Raw genomic sequence first — 18,615 nt, 5'->3', positions numbered from 1 at the left:
GATTGGAGCGTTTGGTGGAGCTGACGTGGATTGTGGGGATGCATGGGACCACCGGATGTTCGCTGTCGTTGAGGGCTCGGTTGAGGTGCTGCCATAACTTCGATAGCTCTTTAGAATTGTTTTAACATCGTAACCCGAATCAAATTAACAACATCACTTTGAATTGATTTTTTTATTGTCTCGAATTTAGTGGATAAAATTGGGGTATTACACCCAGCCATACATTTCTTTCTTCGTCTCGAGTCTCAATCATCTTCTATTAATTTCTCTCTGATAACTTATAGTGAGTATAAAATCACCCCATACAATTAGAACCCCCCAAAACAAGAAAATGAAATCTTTTCCCCTTATTTTCATAACTTACCAATTTATCTCTCAGTTACATAGCCATAAATGTCATAACCCCTGCACCCATCGATGTACTCTCTATTCCATCTTTCTCTTCTCTTTTCAATTGTTTTCTTTTTTTGATGCATTTGGAGTTTCTTTCCTTTCCTTTATTGATAACCCTCACTTGGAAGATTGATAGCTTTCAAATCAACATTGGGTGACGATTCCTCTTTGACAAATATACCTCCTAAAATTTTCTATCTATTTGGAGCATAAGCCAAATTAACCAGCAACCTTCGAGGAAGCTTCGTCAACCTGCATCTCATGAACCTACAGCCCTGGGTTCTCTCAGTAACGAATCTGCATGTAGGGCATCTACCCCACTTCTTTTCCTTGGCAAGCTTCATCAACATGATATCTTCCCTCTCTCGTTCATATTTATGCAACCTTTGAAACTCCCCCACATTCAATCTCAGCATGCCAAGGAACTTTACAATGTGCACAAAACAGCCTCCCACAATTAGGGTGTGTTTGGATGAGGAATGTGAAATTCTTATAGAAATGAAATTCACATTCTCCCGTTTGATTAGGTCGAGAATCCCATTTCTGGTTATGTAAGATTACTAATAGTGGATTTTTTAGGTATATTACCGGGAATGTCATTATCTTCCTTTCTTTAGGTATTATTGGATTATCGGCATTTTAGATTATAATGTCCTTAATTTTTTATTTTTTTTTCAAAAATATTATTCTTCTGTAATTGAATAATAAAATTATACGAAGGCTAAATTACAAATTTGTCCTTAAATTATTTTAGATTTACAAAAAAAAATTATAATTAAAATTTTATATAAAGTTAAGGGCTTAAAATAAAATTTTATCTTTTCATTAAACATTTTTTATATTTTTAATTTTATAAAAAAATTATATAAATATTATGAATTTAATTTTTTAAAAGAAAATATATAAATATTTTTTAACTTGTAATATTATACAAATATATAATAAAGATAATTTGATCAAATATACATTCCAATAATCTTTTATTCTTTTAACTAAATACGGTAATCTTACATTCCTACTAAGTCAATCAAACACAAAATACAACATTCTTAACAATCTTATTCCATGGTAATCTTATATTCCGTAAATCAGACGCATCCTTAGTACATTCTGATTCTTTCACGACATCTCCTCCATCATCAATCAAAAGCATGGATCAGTCTTAAAGGGACAACAAAAGGGTTGAGACCCTAAAACCATGGCCTCTCATAAAGCATCCCCCCCTACATCGAAAACTTCTTTAGGAAGTATATTGAAACAGCACTCATGTTCTAATAAACCCTCACAGTTCTCAACGGGACAACTTATAGCCGTAATCTGATATTGTAATTTAGAAGCTACGTATTTGATCACGCAATCGGTACAGTTACCGTGGGAGCAACCTTGAATGTTAAACAACTCGTTTGATTGCTTAGGTTCGACGCAGATTTCGCAGACAAAAGAGGGGTCTTGGTTAGCTTTGGAGTTTGACGACTCTCCTGGTCCAGTAATGGAGTGATCGGTTAAATGTTTCTTTTCTTTTTCACGTTTTTTACTGAAAGGAGTGTTTGGGGGCTCGCAATCAAGTACGTACAAATCATCATCGTAGTTGGCGAGGTCTACGAAGTTACTAACCGGAGATATGTTGGAAATCTTGATGGCAAATCGGAGGTCCCTTTCATCACTGTACTGTTCAACGGATATTGGGTTAGTTTTGGAGTTGCCTTTGTCTTTAATGGGTGTAAACCAAAAGGAATCGCTTTCGAAGTCGATGATCTCAATCTCCTTTGGAAATCCTGGTCTCCTTCGCTTCTTTATTGATATTTCTTTATCAATAGTTGCCATTCTGATGAAGAAAATAGTAGCTTTTCTTGAATTTGAAATTTGAACCCTCTTTTTCTGTAGGTTTTTTTTCCCCTCTTCTAGGGTTTCTATTGGCTTCACAATCAGCTTAAAGATGCCATACTTTCGACTTCAAGATAACCCGTCTTATTATCTCGATATTTTCGTCACAATAATAAGCAGGACGCCTACCCCACTTCTTCTTCTCGAGTCTCGACCATCTTCAGTTAATCTCTATATAATTTTTCTTCATGGTAGTATAAAATCACTCCATACAATTAGAACCCCCAAAAATAAGAAAATGCAATCTTTTCCCCTTATTTTCACAACTAACCAATTTATCTCTCAATTACATAGCCATAAATGTCATGACCCCTGCACCCATGTACTCTCTCTATCATCTTTCTCTTTTCTTTTCAATTGTTTTTTTAATTAATTTGATGCATTTGGAGTTTCTTTCCTTTATCTTCAGTTTTGATTTCTTCATGGATTCGAATGCTTCTGGTTTAGTTATGTTTGAAGTTTTCTTGATTAATCTTTTTTTCCTTTTCTTTTCAGCCACAAGAAGATTGACCTTAAACATTGATAACTTCACTTGAAAGATTGATGGCTTCCAATTAAGCATTGGGTGACAATTCCCCTTTGGTAAATATTACTCCTAAAATTTTCTTTTTATTTGAACCATCAGGCAAATTAACCAGCAACCTTTGAGGAAGCCTCCTAATGACTGCCTCATCAAGGTCAAATGGTTGGTTCGTAGCAGCAAGAACCAACACTCGTTCCTTACCCTTTGTACGGTGACCATCCCAATTTATCATAAATTTTCATTCTTCATTTTACACATAGCCTCTTGTTCACATGGATTCGAGGTCCAGACAATCTGCGCGGCTTCATGTGAACACGAGTCCGCGTAAAATAAAAAAAATGGATTTATGGTAAATTGAGATGGTCTGCATACGAATGATAAGGAACGAGTGTTCGTTATTGCTGTTACGAACCGACCATTTGACCTTGATGAGGCAATCATTCGAAGGCTTCCTCGAAGATTATTGATTAATTTGCCTGATGCTCCAAATAGATAGAAAGTTTTAGAAGTTATATTAGACAAAGAGGAATCGTCACCCAATGTTGATTTGGAAGCTATTGTGACCAATGACATTATGAAACTTTATCGAGGAACACGAAAATTTACTCAAACATTGTGATGTAGTTTACCCTAATAAATATTCTGAATTTATGAATGTTGGTTTCTGTTAATAATATTGTATGAGAGTACTATTCTATTAATATTATGATTTAAGTTTAATTTGATAAATCGAAAAATAAATACATTTAAATTTAAATTAATTTTTTAATAGTTTATTTAAAACTAAATACATAATATAATTAAGTTATTTGATTAAAAAATTACGGGATGATATGATTAAAACAAATAAAGTAAAAGATATTTATTAATGTGGCTTTAGTAATTAAAAAAGGTTGCTTTAATATTTATTAATATATACTATATTTTTTAATGGAATAAGAATTATTTACAAGGTAATTGAATGGTTTGTTTGACAACTATACAGAAATCTGACCCAATGCGAAATTTGACTTGTAAAATATGAACGTAAACAACACACTGTACAGATCATCTAGGGCAAGAAATGCACCATGCACTCCACTTGTTGCTTGTTTCACAAGCTGCAGCGTTTTGGAACTAGCAACGCTGGCTGGAGTAGAGATCACCCAAAGCATCATACAAGGGCTCAGCAGCTTTTGGTCTGTCCACTGTCCCAAGTAGTATGTCGGCAGTGGTGAGATACTGATCGCCGTAGAACCGTAGATTGGTATCCATTTCCTTCTAAAGACGCAGCAACAAACGCCCCTGCAAAATTTGCAACAAAAATGGATTGTCAAAGCCACCAACTAGGCAAAAGAAGTGTATAAATACATTGCAGGGTGAAACACCTTTGCTACAACTATAGGTATAGCACATGCCAGAGCCACTATCCCCCGCCCGAAGATCTGCTTCCACCACTCTCCCCACAGGTCCTGCAGCGGATCTGCAGCCAGCACCAAGAGAGAAATGCATTCGACTACAGAATGTCTTCACAGCTTTTGAATCATGAAGAACAATTATGAAATCCATGAGCTCACCCCCAATCTATGGAACACGAGTGAACACATTTAGCTAATAGAGTACGCATATAAATACTTTGGAACTTGAAAGGCAAATGACCATTTTAGCTGTCTAGACGTGTATATTCAGGCAAGAACAGATATAGTTTTGTCGATTAAAAGTATACCTGAGCACCCCATCCTAAACCAACTAACAACAAAGCTGATGGGGCAGACCATGTTCCATCAGACCTTCGAGCAATAACAAGACCAGTCCCAACTTTGTTGCAACAAGAACTCCAGCTTTAACAACAGTTAAAATAGCTAAACCTTTGGCTTCTTTCAGAACTGCCAATGGTATAGATCTCTCTGGATTCGACCTAGCAACCTGCCCAACACAAACAACTGTTACTAGAAGCTTCTGACAGCGTCAAAACATAGTCTTTAATCTTTATGTAGCTCCAATATACAAAAAAAAGTTATTTTTTAAGCTGAAGCAACCAGGTAAAGAAATGGTGTGTCTTCTGGTTGGTGATTTCAAAATGCAAAACCATACCCCGAAAAGCTTAATCAAATAGGCAAGTATAATCAAGCAAAGAACTATCTAATGAAGAATTAGATGATAATAATAGGGAAGGAAATCACAAGGTCAATGAAAGTTTTGGACAAACAAAACTATTGTCTTGCATGAATAATGAAAATGAGGATCTGACCTGGCAATAGCTTTTCAAGGTATTGGATGCTTTATAGATCTCATGTTCCATAGACAAACCAACTGGCAAGTTCAACCAACCACGCGTACAGGTCCAGTCCATGACATCATGCTTAGCTACTTGCACAGCATTGCTAATGGTATTGATAAGAACACCCTGCAATGGATCAAGCCTAAGCAAGAATCACACACCCCCTGGGGATTTCTTTCCCTAAATTTAACAGGTAGTAAGCATCTTCCCTTAGGACATGCTCTGCAGAAAATCCCTCCACAAAACTAGCAATGATGTCTGCCACGTGTAAGTGCAGTAAAAAGAGCACTGCACTGCATGCAAACTGTGGTAGAGCTATCGGGAATCCACTCCGGAGGCTCAGCTTCCAAAACCTCTTTATATGCACTATAATCTATTCCACTTGGCTCCAGAAGCGGAGGGGCACTTGGTATATAAACAGAGGGGTGCAAATACGTATCCCCATTCTTTCCAGACCCCAGAAATGAAACATTAGAAGCTTGGTATTGCTGATTCTCAGAAACGCTCGAGGAGCCTTTCTTACACCCAGTGACAATTGCAACCAACCCACTCAACACATTCTTCAAGTTCACCTCTGGATACAAGCCATTTTGCATTGAACTACGGACATTATCACAAGAATCATATCCTCCATCAATAAAATCATCGGACTCAGCCGGAAACTGATAAACATTCATTCTTCATCGACTTTGCCAAATGTGACAATACTCGTCTTGTGGCTCAGTCCAAACAGGGCCACTATAATCATCATAGAATCGATACCCATTATTATTTCCTTTTTATAGCTTCGGAAGCGAAGAATATGAAACCCTACCCTCAAAGTTTGCCATGCAACTGAATCAGCAGGAAGCAGACTCCAAAGTTCAACAAGCAATTCCCCGGAAATTCAGAAATTGATACCCGATTTTAGCCGGTTATAAAGACACTAAACAATAAATCATTACAAATTTGGCAAATTAAGTACAAAATAAATATATCACATAAAAAGGAACAATTTTTTTTACCTTTTCCTATACATAATTCAAACGTAGATTAAACAACAGTTCTTCGAATCAGGGTTTCACGACGTAGAATTTTAATCGTAATTTATTGTTTGAATGCGGAAAATAAAAATAGAAGTTGGGATAAAATCCGTACCTTTTTGTTACGAGTATATGATGAGTAAATATCCGACCGGAAACATTATGTCGAAGCCTAAAACCTTCAATCTTTTAACGATAAAAACAAGCAGGAAAGCGAGGGTTTTCGTGTCGTGTCTTACTTATGGCGGAAGACGTTCGAGGATCAGGATAGGAAGAACGAAAACAAAAACACTGTCATTGCACGAAATGTCAGGAAAGAAAATCAAGGATAAACTACCCCAGATACCACTTAAATTTAATTGGCATATCGTTTATACACTGAACTTTTAATTTCATTAGTTATAACATTAAATTTCAATCTTAACCTTAATTGTGCCACTTACAATTAAAATCTAAATTGTGTGATTACATGAGCAAAATCATATCATTTTGATATGGTTATTGAAGTCTAAAACAATATAATTCATACATTTAAACTTTAGAAATGTAACAATTTTGTCACTAAACTTTTAAACATATTCATTTTTGACACTGCACTTTTTAGATCGTTGTTAACAACCAATCATCACCTGTCACCGATTATCTATCATGGCAAGATCATTAACTAAATGTTTGCATTTTATTCCTCTTTCTTCTCTTATGATTAGTTTTTTCACAAAACTCACTTAAAATCGACGAAATTAAACAAAAAATCTACTATTTTTTGGGATTTGAAGACTTTCTTATATTTGATGGATTGGAGAATTTTGTTCGAAAATTCGAATGGTGAGAATCATTATTTCGGGAAGACGGACAACATACTTCAAAATTAGTCTCATTGGACGATGATAGAAAAAGATCGAAGTATTGACATGTAAAACTTTTAAATGGATTTTATCGATTTTGAATAATCTTAAAAAAACAGAGAAATGAAATACAAATATTTTTGTACCAATCTTGCAGTGGAAACGACCGATGATGAGCCATGATTAACTGCCGACAACTACCGAAACAAATTGTCTTTAAAATTTGATTTAGTGTATGTTCGAAAGAATTTAGATCTAACCAAGGAAGAATGAAGGTTGAATTACTTGATCGTAATAACCCCCAAACATTTATAAAGAAATATGATTTATTGCAATTACACAATTTGAAAAAAGCGGATCTTTGGTGTTAAAGGAGTCATTATTTGAATGTTATTCAAGAGCTTTGTCCTCTCCATACATGAACCGATTAATTGAATTGTAAGTCCGGGGTTAAATGTTTGTTGGTTTCTATTTTCTAATCAGCCATAATTCAGAATAAACTCTTATCTCTAAGATCATTATGTCTTTCATAAGCAATAAATAAAATAATACAAAAGCATCCTGCCAATGGACAGCAAAGCAACAACCTCAAGAGTTGGTTCAGGCTTAATTGGTGGATACTTCCTCGACCTACCTTCTCCGTACAAATTACCATATAACCACTCACGTATCGATGGCTTTTAGACCTTGATAGAGGAAATTTTAACCTGAGATCCGAAGTTTCTTTCCAAGTTGTACATCATCGCTATGATCTCCACCTTCACCACCCGACTCTTTCTCCATCTTCTTTCTTGCCAGTATTTTGTTAATCTTGTGTAACTCATTGTTGAGCTTCTGATCCTTGTTTTGCTTTCGTGTCTTCCTTCCATCTTGCATCTTCACACCAAACTGGAAAGCAGCTTTTGGCATTGCTTCCTTCTGCTCATTGTATGTTGCCCATTCTTCTTCTGTTTCAAAGTCCCATCGGTGAAGCCGACCCTTTGCCTGTTGAAATCATTTTAATAGAAGCATAAGCATCCCCAATCTGTCAACAAAAACAAAAACAAACGAATAGCAGCATTCAAATTAAGGTGGACAAATAGGCTTACTCGTCCTCCCATATCCATTTTGGACAAATCATCTTCGTCATCACTGTCAACAACCTCCCGGTTATACTCCTGATAACCAGGATAACATTCAGAGTAACTATCAGATATGAAATTAGGATCCTTCTCCCGAGCATCCTTCTCCCTTAATTGCTGAAGCCTTTGGTCGTCACGCTTGAACACAGACCCCAATCCTCGATCCTTCTCTTCTTGAGTCATATATCTTGGATCCTGTGGAATGTTTGATCCCACTTGTACCTCATAAGCTTGCACGTTACCCAGTATGTATTGCTCAGGATAAGCCAATTGCTCAGCGTATTGGTAGTCCTGCCACTCTCCTTGGTATCCACCAGCCAAGGTCTGAGTTTGAAGGGCGTCATAACCATTCTGAAACCAAACAACCAAAAAATCTATAACATTTCAATAGCTAAATATGAACTGAAAAATAATTTTAACTATTCAATCTCCAAAATTTTCTGTAACGTTTTATTTTCAACATTTTGCACACACATTTCTCCTGCATCTAACAATTGAAAATTAAAGACTAAAAAAAACTTACCAGTTCTTGCCATTCCTGAGGAGTAGCAGAAGGTTGGACTGGGCCGTAAGCAGGTTCAGGAAAGTAAGAAACTCTTTCCTTATGTCGAGGGGACTCTTCCATATCCTCTGAAAGAGGGCTTGGGACCGCATCTTTCTCAGGACTATTATAATCAACACCCTCCCCCACAAATATATCATCCTCTTCTGCTCTAGCAAAAGTAGGGCCTTGCTTCTCCTTCGAATCAAGATGATTTTTCTTTGGAAGGGGTGGAGGCGGAGGCAAAATTTCCAGTTCAGTTTTACCATTAGTCATTCCATCATTAGGCTTTGATGACTTTTCTTCTTCATAATATTCACCAAGAGATGAAATCTTCCCTATAATGAGAAAAAAGAAAACATTAGTCAAAAAATAAAAAGATATATTAAGAACAAAGGAAAACAGAAACTAAACTTGATCACTGTAAATTGTTCAAAAAAAAACTTAATCACAATAAAAGCAATACGCAACATATACAGTTGTTGATCCAACACTGAACCCATATTAAAATGTTTGCCTTCAAATTATAATAGACAACTAAAGATAGAAAATACCTTTTACATCTCTTTCCTTCTTTTTCTTCTTGAGAACCTTCCCAGATGACCCAAGGCGGAGATATGACAGAATTTTAGCAATTCGATCAAGCACAGAACCATCAACATTAACAGTAACCATTTCCTGCACAAGAAGTTTGTAATAAGCATCAGAAACACCATCTGGCATAAAAAAAAATCCCCAAATAAATTATGAAACGCAGACATCTGGCACTGGACAGTCAGCTTTACTCCTGTGCAAGGTGGTTGGAATATCATTAAAATACCCACCCTCCTGGGGAAAAACCAAAAAGGAATTTCAGTCAGGAAATTGGAATCATGAGATTAAAAATAGAGAACATTCAACAATGTATAGGCAGTCATGGCTAAAACTTGGCACAATTATTCCATTAACCTCAAATGCTTGTACAGTAACTTCGAAGGAAGTATATAAAATGAATGTTTCTACTTCAAAGTTGAATAAGCATAAAAGCTTTAAGCAACAACTGAACCACCTAAGAACCAAAACCCTGTTGTGTGCAACAGTTATGTGATAAGGAAAATGGCAAATGATACACAGGCAGTCATGCCTTCCCAGGACAACCTATTCAAGCATATGATAATGTGCAGGTATATTTGCAAACATGGACCACTTACACCACTAAATGGTCAAATATCAGGCATGGAGGAGTTTTCATAGCAGCTCTCTTTAAATAACACGAACAGAGTGGGAATGTCTAATATTCTCACCATGTTAAAATAAACGCCATTCGACCAGGTAGAAACATTTCATTTGTCTTCATAACAGTTTGAGGTTTCACTATCCATTGATACACTGACTGGAAACAAATTAAAAGATGTCAATACAAACAGCTCCCTACAGCAATAAAATGAATATTTTTGTAAACTATATTGGAAAAATTATTCCACAAATCAAGATTAAGTTACTGCACCTTAGCAGTGGCAGTTCGAAATGATAATTGCTGAGCTTCTTTTGATTTTCTGTCAGAACAAAAAAATTGCTTATAAAACAATTACAAGATTATTAATTGCACAACTAAAAGATAAAATGGAAATTATTGAAACTTAAATATAATGATAGCCCGTCATCTAACATTAGCGAACATTGTACTGCATATAAGTAATAACTACTTAAGCCTAAAAAATTGACAACATTCTAATAAAATGACATAAAAATTAGGCATACAATACAGAAGCAAATAGTAAACTTAAGGCAAATCTTTGAGCTCTGTACTAACTCTACGAAATGCTGTACATTGGTTTCGACATGAAACCAAAGAAAACTTACATACCTAGACTTTTCATCAGTTTCTTCCTCAGCTTCAGGCTTCTTATCAATCTCACTCCTAACTTTGTTAAGCAAAGCATAATCCAACCCTTTCACAAGATGGGTGTGTTCCACATCACCTGAATGTCGCAGACACCATCAAGATAAGAAAATAAATTGCACGCATCCAACCAATCAAATTATTAATATTTTCAATTTATAACAACAGAAAGCCAACCTCCGAGGTACTTGCTCTTCTCGATAGATATCTTTTGGGCATCAGCTGATCTAAACACATTCATACGAAAATAATTAAATTATTATAGAAGCAGAGCGACTTTGATGGAAAAAAAGTATAGCATCTATTAAAAAAAACTGCATCAAATTAGGGATTTAAGAATAAAGGAATCTCACAGAAGATCGACGGTTCCAGGAGGAGCAACAGCATGAAAGGAACCTAATTCAGTTGGCTCATAATCTGGATTTTGATCCTCTCTTCGCTCCTTAGCTCTGTCTCTGTACTTTGGTTGCTCTGGTTCTTCCGCTTTCTCCTCTCTGCACAATTGATTTCCATCGGAGATCCATTAATTATCTAAATTTGAAGAAACCCATCACATCAAAGATCCAATTTCACGATGTTAAAATAAAACGAAGCATTGGATAAAAAGCAATGTATACACACTTGCGACGAGCGATTTTCTCCTTGTAATATTTCTTCGAAGAAGTCATTGATGACAATTCTTAATTTGTCACGGATAATAAGGACTTGACGCCAGAAAATCAAAAGATTGTAAGAGTTTAGGGTTTCGATCTTTTTAATTTATGTTTGTTCCCTCTGGTCAGGGTTTAGAGGATTTGGGATAAAAGAAGAACGAATTGGTATTTTGATAGAGCCTAATGGAGGAAGGAGTCTTGAATTACACAAACGCCCTTTCTTGGCTGCTTAAGATTTTGCTTCTTTTTCTTAAGGTTTTGTAGTGGGGTTGTTGAATGCTCGCCAAGGGAAAACGCAGCGTTTTATGCTTTCTTTTTCTTTTAGACTAGCTCGATCTGTAAACAATTATCTTCCTAACAATTTTAAAAACTTATAACGACCAAACGTGTAGTGGATAATAAAATTATCAGCTTTCGTATTTAATAAAATAATAACTTCTCAAATACATGAGTTTAATTATAAATAGTTGTCTAGATTATACCTCTATTTTAATTTAAATATTGATTTTTTTTATTAAAATAGGTTTTAAATCATTTTAAGATCGATTTGTTAAATTCGTTAAAAAAATACATGATTTTCTCTGATTTTATTTTCCTACTCTTCCTTCCTCTCTTCTTTCAATTTTCTTTACAACCAAACAGACATTCTGTTTTTTTTCTTTCTAAAATCCAAAAAAAAAAATGATTAAAACAACGAGGAGTGTAAAAAAAGGGTGAAAAAAAAAATAAGGGATGAGAATCCAAAGTTTTTAAATACTTCGATTTTAAAAATTTTCTGTTGGAAGTGAAATCAGATCCCTTTTACGAATCAATTCTATTTTTAGTTGTTTTAATTTGAGGAAACCTAAAATAAAATTTTAAAAATATATATATATTACAAAACTCAAAAACCTATCAATGGCACACAACGATTTTTTAACAGACATAATAGCGTTGTAATGATATCATTTGTTTTTCGAATATAATTAAAATTCTAAAAATAAATTAATTAAACATTTTAAAAAAATATAATAATAATTAAACATTTGTCGGCTGACGCTCCTTGTGAAAAATTCTATTTTCTAGTGACAACGCAAATAAGAAGCATTATTTATTGAATGCAAAAAAAAAATTAACTTCTAACCAACGGTTCATGGTAAATCAACTTCTGTTTTTACCTCGAGCTTGGTAGCCGGAAGAAGTTCTCTGGCACTTTCAAGAACGAAAATCCAACACATAAAGTAAAAGCATAATAAATAACTAGATTCTGAATCTCTGACGACTGACAAAATAGAAACTAACAAAGAACCCATTCATAGCTAATCTTTGAGATGGTTTTGACAAGTCTATCCTAAAATAGCTTCTTGTTATATATCCAAGACATCAAACAAAGAGAAATGTCGCCATGACATGAAAACATGGGGGAAATGACTCCAAAAAAGTCTTCCTTCCTACTCATGAGAGGTTTAACCAAGAATGGGGAAAATACGGGTGATGTGCTCCAATGGAACAGTATCTCCAGCACTTTTCTTCAGCTCAGGATGATTAAATTCGTTCCTGGGTAAGACTATTAGTTGACCCCTGCCATGGCCCTTCTCCAGAATCCAACCACTGTTGGCTGCCTGGTGTTCAAGGAATTTATCCAAGGATAGGCCTTCGATGTTAATAGCCTATTGAGCAACCGAGAAAAACCATAAGTTTGACATATCGCTCATAAGAGGTCTCAAAGCACAACTATAAATGCATAACACATACCTCAGCAAGTACAGGTCTTGGAATCTTTTGATAAGTCAGGGAGAGGACATGGATAGCATATGTCTGGATTGCTTGCTCAAAACCTGCATTCAATCCTCTAGTAAGTCATGCACACAAAACAGACCAATAAAAGAATATAAAACCAACTTGAAATCACATAGGTGGATGTGTTGTTCATCGATGCAAAGGAAAAATGCATCTCATCGCAGTTTATTACCTGGCACGGCCTCAACTATATGACGACTTTTAGCTGCTTCATCCCAGAACTGACGAAATCTTCCTGTCTACAAATGATGCAGGTATAATGAAATCATCCATCTAATCACTGTTCATCATGATACTGAAATATAGCAAATCCATACCTCCAGATAGTGGGATAAAATAATCAGATCCTTGAACTGCTCCTCCATTTGCTGATATGACATACAAAATGTTATTTGTATTGACAAAAACTTACTGTGGAGCAAACTCTTTTACTGCTAGAAGATGGAATGATGACTAGAAAAAAATGACTTTACAATGATTGTGTCTTTGACAAATGAATCTGATGACTAAATAGTCTTCACAGGTCATGGCAAAACATACTTATGACATTAATTACTTATCATGACTAACTCTATAACTTTATATAGAAATAAGCAGGATTTAGAAATTGTATGGGACAGAGACAAATTTTTTCAAGTTTAACAAAGAGAAGAACGCGCAACTTAATATTTATTGAAACGAATAATAAATTTTGCATAATTTTCTGGATTAAAAGAATCTTTAATTTCTCAATTCCCCAGGACGATCAGCTTATTGTTCACGTGTAGAGCAGTGATTTCTTTGAAATCCAGATTGTTATAGTTTAAATGTTAAACAAAACTTGACTAGCCCATAAGCCAAGCCCGACAGCCTATGCCAACACCCATTCAAACATGCTTAATTGCTGGTGTATAAATGTAGTTGAGATGGAAATCTAAAAGGAAAAATATAGGATGAGAATGATACCACTCGCTCTGGAATCAAAAAGAGACAAAGGCTAAAATCTGGAGCTGGCATTGCCATGAGAGCCTGAAAAAAGCAGGATGGAAGGAGGGGAAGATAGCATTAGAAACAACATTCCCTAGCCTAATAATAATCCGGTACATATACTGATTCTGTATAGAGAAGAGCCTAAACATACCTTAACCAAAATGCGAGCAACAATTTGGGTGCTCATTCGGTCAGGCTCAAACTACAGAGACAGAAAATATCATATTAGTGACGACTAAATCAATAGTAACTTTTTAAAACCCAATTTTTGATTCATCAAAACTAGAAATGGTGAGCAATAGGAGATGCAAATCGAAAATTAAACCCTGTAAAAAAGTTACATTCTACAAGAATATAGATACTTGTTGCTATCGCTTCCCTTTTCCCTCTTTCACACACACAGTCAGCCCTAAACAAGAGAGAATATGAGCGAATTACAGTACCTGGTAGAGACGAAGAAGGCAGAGATTTGCTTCCAGACTGTATGTTTGCGATGAAACCTGGCAAAGAAAAATTGTGTAATCATTTTAGCAACATCCACAAAATGTGACTTGCCCTTTTAGGTTCAAACTCAGGACATTTTTTCAAACAGTATTAAGAACATATTGAAGGGGCTGAACCTCTTAATCTCATTAAAACCTAAAAAAGAAGTAAAACATCGCTAATGTTCATGGCTAGGGGATCCTAACAGAAACTCATGGATTCCATCAAGTTTCAGAAGGATCACATAACAATTCAATGTAAGACGCTATCAGCCAATGGTAAGGAAATGTTCCTCATTAGACAGCAATCAATAGCCAATGAAATCAAAGCTGATTCCAACATCATCCGATCAAATACCCAAAGACCCAAAATCCGGATACGTAAGAACTTTAGACCAAACACATAAAAGAACATTTTCCCCCAAAAAAAATATCAGATGATGAAAATCTATAAATCAAATGGATGATTAATAAATATAGAAAAGGACCTGCTCATTAACGAAGTTCTCGAGATCAGGTAGGATGTCGGGATTGTAAGGATTGACGGCCACAAGCTGCTCCACTGTGTAAGAAATCTGTTGTTGCTGTTTTGGAGTTTCTCTTCCCATTCTTATTTTCTTGCTGTTTCTTTGTCAATCAGTAAAGTTGGGAAAGTGGGCGGATAAGGGCCAACGGCTTCGCTTTTTTTCAGGTTCAGCGACGGCAAAAACCCAGAGGCAGGAAGACAGCGAGTAACAAAGGGTCTAATTAGGGTAAAGCCTTTACCTCATCTGGCATTTTCAGCAACAAAACATGTGTCTTATACCCCCCCCCCCCAACCCCCTCTTTACAATGCAGTTCGCCTCATGAAAAGTCTTGGGCAAACTCAAATTACATATGGGCTTTTCCATTATCAAAAGCCCATATTATTGATTAATTTCATCATGTGTTCTCCATAAATAAAAAACGTCAAATTTCAAACCATCTCAACCTTTCAATCTTACATCAAAGTCTATTTCCAGTATACTTGAGACTGTAAGGTGATTACTCCATGCAAGTTGAAAATCGGGTCTTTCTTTTTCATCACCAACCACTTGAAATTTTCCACAAAAAACAACGGTTTATATTTCAATGGTACAAGTTGAGACAGAGACGAGCCATGTTATAGATAGGAGAGACAATGGACTCTAACTTTTGTGATATAATTACTTTTTAAATCATTTATAATTTTAAAATTATTATTATTATTATTATTTGGTTGTCTTTCTAGTTCTTCAAGGTTTTATCTTGACTAATTCAGATCGACTAGTGTCGCACATCTGACTTTGATGGGTGAGTCTCCCAGTGAAGATCTTCCGCATACACAAGATATATTTATGTGATATTAAGTTTCTTACCACTTGAACCAACCTCTGTTAGTAATTTTAAAATCATTATAGTTAATCCTTTGCCCCTTCCAAATTTATTAGGTATAATTATTTTTTAGGGCAATATCAATTTTAAAATTAACGAAATTAAATCGTTAATCTCTTAATTTTTATGATTTAATTACTTATTAGATTATATTTATTTTAAAATTAAACAACTTTATCTCCTTATAGTTCAATCTTGTTTCCGTCCCTAAGTTAAGATAAAAATTGTCGTCTACAGCAAGTTTGGATAAAAGGGTCATATTGTCTCACACTAGGAAGTTCTTTTCTCAAATTTTGGGTCAGCCTCCGACTGAAATTTTGGAACAAATGTGGGGTGTTACTACAAATTGAAAGTGTCTTGAGCGATCTCTGTGTTTAAGAAGTAAACCGCCGAGATATAACGAGGACCAGAGATTTGGTATTCCGATTGAACTTGTACACCAAGTCGGTGGATATTGAGCCCCCACCAGATTTCGTGGGTGAAAGCCATGCAAAAACCAGCATAATAATTGCCTCACGCTACAATATTCAATCTTATTTTTAGGGTAAACTACACGTTTAGTATTCTAACTATTATTTTTGTTATGTTTTGATCATTCAATTATTTTACTTAACATTCAATTTTATTTTCATTTTGATCGCCCGTCATTAAAAAATAAATAGTGATATTGACGTGTCACTATAAGATAATGTCATATCATCACGAAAAAGTTTGAAAAAATACCACATTAGTAACTCTATTAATTTTTTAACTATGGGTGACCAAAATGAAACCAAAATATAATAGTTTGGTGACCAAAACAAAATAAAAGTAATAATTTAGGTATTAAATATAAATTTACCCTATGTTTCGGATAAGACTAGAATAAATATTTTATTTAAAAACATCGAATTTCTTATTAGGTTTAAGCCGGCGGCTAATGGCATTAGGTTTAAGTCCAATATAAAGACAACAAGAGCAAGTTCAGCGATCCAAGTCGCAGCACCGAAAAGGCAGAGAGAAAATGTAGAAATCATCGGGGAGTCGGATTGGTAAGTGGTGACGCTTGGAGTGTAAGAAAAGTCATTAACCAACGACAAACCTAAATTTAACAAATCATTCCCGATCTACGTCCTCACAAACTATAAATATAAATAAACAGCCCACCCAGATTATCATTGGATGTGACTTTTATATGCTACAATAAAAAAGATAATTAATGACCCAACATCTCTTTCATGAGCAACACACCACACAAATTCCTTGAGAAATAAGCTTGTTTATTTTGGATGATGGATGAACCCCATCTTTTCATGCGTTAACAGCACGCAAAACCCTATATGCTTTCAACATAAGATAAATTAGATGACCTTATTCCCATATGTAATGAGATAAGGGGAGGTAGTATAGTAGGTTGTCCCCAATGCCAGATTGAGAGCAACTTCCGTAGGAGACCTCCGAATTATGAAATGCCCTCCGTGGGACTCGATCCCACGAAAAAGTTTTTATTTTTCGGTAATTAGTTTTAAATTAGTATTTACAGTAAATAATTTATTTAAATTATAAACTATTTTTTCATAAAACCATCACATATGTTATATATACTTTATATTTTAATCATCTATAGTTAAGAGTTCAACAATAAATCTTGTGCATTTTTTTATATTTTATACTCTTACGTCATTTTCTCTCTATATGTATCAATAGCATACGTGTTATTATTTATAACGATCAATAATTAAAATAAAAATATAATATTAATAACAATTTTATTAAATAATAATAATAAATCAACGGTACCCAAACTTCGATAAACTGTACCACCAACAATGGTTGCTGAATATTGACAGTGCCACCTTTCTCATTAAAAATAGTCCACGATCGATGTTAACGTTACACTCACCACATGAAAATAAAACCTTATTGAAAATTACTTTTGAACGACAACCATATTGTAAATTCTGTCATAGTCCACATCAGCGCTTCATGCTTGCTGATGTGGAAACATTTGTTTATCGTTCACTTTGTAACAATCGTCACTTCCGGCATTTAGTCATTGCAAAATACAGCCCGGACTTCATTCCTCCTATCATAATCTTTTTTCAATAACGTTTTAAACACAAAACAATTATTTAATGCATCAATAATGAAATTATACGAATTAATAAATTCTATCGAATAATGGACTAATGGGATGTGGAGTTGAAATAAAAGGTGTTAGGTAGACCAAACAAAACTCCCCCAATCAGCTGCAAAGATAGTTGGCCGAGGACTTATCCGTATTAGATTTACCTTGTGGGGCTTACACAACATCATTTTCCAGTTTAAATGTTAACACTGTATTTATTTATTTATTTACTTACTTTTGGACTGTCAGCAAGGAATTATTTTTCATTTTTCATTCTGGTGCATGGTGATTGGTGTTATAGCCTTATAGGCTCAGATACGGAATTCACTCTTCACTTATTAGGGGATCATTTAAAAGTTCAAATTTATTTTGTAGGAAATGAACCGTTATATATTGTTGGAATAATATTTATTTAAAAATTATTTATGTAAATAATACCTTAAAAAGTTTTTTGGGATAATTTTTTTTTTATGAAAATACGTTATATAAATTATATTTTTTAAAATACGCATTCTATAAGACACGTCTTTCTTGACATACCAAAGATTTTAGACAAAAATTTTAGCATATGTATTATTCATGATCAAAATAAGAAAATGATACTAATGGACCAAAATATTAAAAAGAAATGCACATACTATATGGCATGCCTTTGATGACATGGTAGGGATTCCATCAGTGGCGGATGCACTAAGCTCCTATAGGGGACTAAGTGTATCCCATTATTTTAAAAATGTGATTAAATTTAACTTAATGTGTTAA

The 18,615-nt window shown here is 34.7% G+C and overlaps 2 protein-coding genes and 2 pseudogenes across 2 annotated transcripts; all 4 read right to left on the bottom strand.

The window, feature by feature from the left end:
- Window positions 1–587: 587 nt before the first annotated feature.
- On the bottom strand, window positions 588–2,272 carry LOC120157223 (annotated as a pseudogene).
- A 1,473-nt stretch (window positions 2,273–3,745) lies between these two features.
- LOC120156961 lies at window positions 3,746–6,348 on the bottom strand (annotated as a pseudogene).
- A 1,068-nt stretch (window positions 6,349–7,416) lies between these two features.
- On the bottom strand, window positions 7,417–11,337 carry LOC120156965 (suppressor of mec-8 and unc-52 protein homolog 2-like). Its single transcript, XM_039168226.1, has 11 exons — window positions 11,093–11,337; window positions 10,825–10,965; window positions 10,649–10,698; window positions 10,436–10,550; window positions 10,076–10,124; window positions 9,883–9,961; window positions 9,349–9,428; window positions 9,144–9,267; window positions 8,572–8,927; window positions 8,016–8,399; window positions 7,417–7,911 (listed from the first exon to the last, which is right to left on the bottom strand). The coding sequence occupies exons 1-11, from the start codon at window positions 11,137–11,139 to the stop codon at window positions 7,630–7,632; spliced, it is 1,707 nt and encodes a 568-aa protein (XP_039024157.1). The 5' UTR covers window positions 11,140–11,337; the 3' UTR covers window positions 7,417–7,629.
- A 1,004-nt stretch (window positions 11,338–12,341) lies between these two features.
- Window positions 12,342–15,129, bottom strand: LOC120156962 (eukaryotic translation initiation factor 3 subunit K-like). The gene is made up of 8 exons (XM_039168225.1): window positions 14,843–15,129; window positions 14,316–14,372; window positions 14,024–14,074; window positions 13,849–13,911; window positions 13,221–13,271; window positions 13,076–13,142; window positions 12,859–12,941; window positions 12,342–12,773 (listed from the first exon to the last, which is right to left on the bottom strand). Exons 1-8 carry the CDS (start codon window positions 14,960–14,962, stop codon window positions 12,570–12,572), a joined length of 696 nt encoding a protein of 231 aa, XP_039024156.1. The 5' UTR covers window positions 14,963–15,129; the 3' UTR covers window positions 12,342–12,569.
- Window positions 15,130–18,615: the final 3,486 nt, after the last annotated feature.

Source organism: Hibiscus syriacus, unplaced genomic scaffold (assembly GCF_006381635.1).
Source record: "Hibiscus syriacus cultivar Baekdansim isolate YM2019G1 unplaced genomic scaffold, ASM638163v2 tig00111238_pilon, whole genome shotgun sequence".
NCBI lineage: Eukaryota > Viridiplantae > Streptophyta > Magnoliopsida > Malvales > Malvaceae > Hibiscus > Hibiscus syriacus.
This window is presented reverse-complemented; position numbering and strand designations above follow the sequence as displayed.

Bases quoted from the DNA above. Each gene is read 5' to 3' on its own strand.
- LOC120156965 (XM_039168226.1), bottom strand. From the start codon at position 11,139: ATGACTTCTTCGAAGAAATATTACAAGGAGAAAATCGCTCGTCGCAA. The intron at 10,699-10,824 runs GTGAGATTCCTT...GAATGTGTTTAG, and splicing joins CCTGGAACCGTCGATCTTCT to ATCAGCTGATGCCCAAAAGA. The intron at 9,962-10,075 runs GTGCAGTAACTT...ATTTGTTTCCAG, and splicing joins TTCGAACTGCCACTGCTAAG to TCAGTGTATCAATGGATAGT.
- LOC120156962 (XM_039168225.1), bottom strand. From the start codon at position 14,962: ATGGGAAGAGAAACTCCAAAACAGCAACAACAGATTTCTTACACAGTG. The intron at 13,272-13,848 runs GTATCATTCTCA...ATGTCATATCAG, and splicing joins TTTTGATTCCAGAGCGAGTG to CAAATGGAGGAGCAGTTCAA. The intron at 13,143-13,220 runs GTATGGATTTGC...CATCATTTGTAG, and splicing joins TTTTATCCCACTATCTGGAG to ACAGGAAGATTTCGTCAGTT.